The 1,958-nt window shown below is 37.9% G+C and overlaps 1 protein-coding gene across 1 annotated transcript in view; it reads right to left on the minus strand.

Moving 5' to 3' along the window:
• The window catches only part of LOC117113146 (ribosome biogenesis protein bop1-A-like), a 13,181-nt gene extending 12,585 nt beyond the window's left edge, over positions 1-596 (minus strand). Inside the window, exon 1 of the mRNA XM_033256398.1 lies at positions 474-596. Within this exon, the coding sequence (XP_033112289.1) occupies positions 474-527 (54 nt within the window). The 5' untranslated portion in view covers positions 528-596. The remainder of the gene's footprint in view (positions 1-473) is intronic.
• Positions 597-1,958: the final 1,362 nt, after the last annotated feature.

Genomic DNA, 1,958 nt, shown 5'->3' on the forward strand with positions numbered 1-1,958 from the left:
GCCGAGATGACTTGTGGCCGAGTTGACTGTAGCCAAACTTTTTGTGGCCGAGTTGACTTGTGGCCGAGTTAACTTGTGGCCGAGTTGACTGTGGCCGAGTTGACTTGTGGCCGAGTTGGATCGAATTCCCGATAATTACTATAGGCCTTTTTCACGAATCGGTAAAGTGTAGACCAGTGTTTAATGCAGATTTAAATATATTTAATGGGGCTTTAATAGGCCTTTGCCCTCTACTAAAGTATGCCTCCATTCGCCTACAGTAGGCCTAGCTAGGCCAAGCTGATGGTATGGTGGTACCTAGGGTGACTAGCAATGAATGATGTGTAGGCTAGCCTAAAAAAGTAAGCGCTCGAAGCTTAGCTAGCCTAGGGCCTAGGCTAGGCTAGCTCTGCTTAGGCCTAGTTTAAGCTTGTTGGAGTATTTTTAACAACTAACGTTCAGAAAAAACTCTGTATATAATATTCAAAACTTACGTCGTTGCTTAACTTTGCATCGTTTGTGGGAACAACCTCTTTTCGTTTCGGCATTCTACTTTATTAGAAAAACTTCAAAACACAACACCACCATGTGTACCCTAGTACCACACTCTGTGTACCGCCACCAACGAAAGCATCAGTCATGTAATATGAACGGCCGGATTCGTCAAATAACCAAAAAAAAAAAAAAAACTATCAAAATATAAGTATAACAGTGGGCTCTTACTGGCTAAACTGGGCCCCTGGGATATTCATCAATATTTTCTCTTTTGCTCCACTCCAAATCGACCGAGGTAGACCTTGGAGCATGCAGTATCCACGTAGGAAACACAAATACGCCAACGTCAAAAACACTGAAAGGTGTGGTGGGGAGGGGGCGAGTGGGATGTTTTCCGTACCCCACTGGGAACGCTATACGGAGTAGTTCCCAGGATAGAGAATAGATCAGTCAGAAGTCTATGTTTCTTCATTACGCCATTGTAGTTAAGAGTAAAAAAATGTCAAAATTACTTTTTATACAATTTTCTTTATATGAAAATATCTTTATGCGAAAATAGCGCATTAGGAGAGCACAGACCATGGATCTCCCTCCCTCATTCAAAAGTACTCCCCGAGAAACTTTAGGCCACAATCTTGAAATATCTGGCGCCGTCATTGGAAAATATTTCCCCAATATATGTGTGTGTGTGTGTGTGTGTGTGTAGGGGAGTGGGGAGCGTTTATCAAAATGGGGCGTTTACTATAAATACGACGATGTTGTGTGTTCTTTAAATAAGGCTTTCGGCATGATCGGCAGTGCAAATTAATACTAAGGCTCAATAAAAAAAAAAAACGTTTATCACCATCGCGTGCATGTTTCTATGGTGATAAACTAAACATATTTTTGAATTTTTTTTTTAATTTTTCTGAATTAAATAGTTAGTAGATATTGTTTGTGTTATCTCAATCATGTTTTATTTTTAATATCAATTTACACCAGTAAACAATCCAAGGGTGATATTTGCCTTTAGCAAAACAAAAAATAAAAATATCCTTCCCCTACCACCTCATCCGTTTTACAGCCTAGATAGGGTGAGAAACTAATAATTTGTTATAGGGCCTAAGAATTTCTATCGACACGGTCGGCTAATTAATATAAAGACACCTATCAAAAACATCGTTCTTTTTACGGTTGTATATTATGAAGGCAGCTGATTTTACGATCGAATTCTACTGATGGTATAGGTCAAGTTATAATAATGATTACATGGTTGTCTATTATAATTCTTGATTCTCAGTCACGTGCATCTGGGCCATAGTTAGGAACTAGAATGAGGTGGCATATTTACAGTTATATTTTGTTATTATCTATAAAACCTTATTCTCTGAAGTGCCACCTTCGTATGTAATAATTATTTTAGCATCTTATATACATTTACAATTTTCTTTTTGTATACTAAGGTTGAAACATAGAATTAGTAGTTAATTTTAGTTTCAATGTTT

This window comes from Anneissia japonica, unplaced genomic scaffold (genome assembly GCF_011630105.1).
Source record: "Anneissia japonica isolate Jap-2015-1 unplaced genomic scaffold, ASM1163010v1 scaffold1812_len1207588_cov181, whole genome shotgun sequence".
NCBI classification, from domain to species: Eukaryota; Metazoa; Echinodermata; class Crinoidea; order Comatulida; family Comatulidae; genus Anneissia; species Anneissia japonica.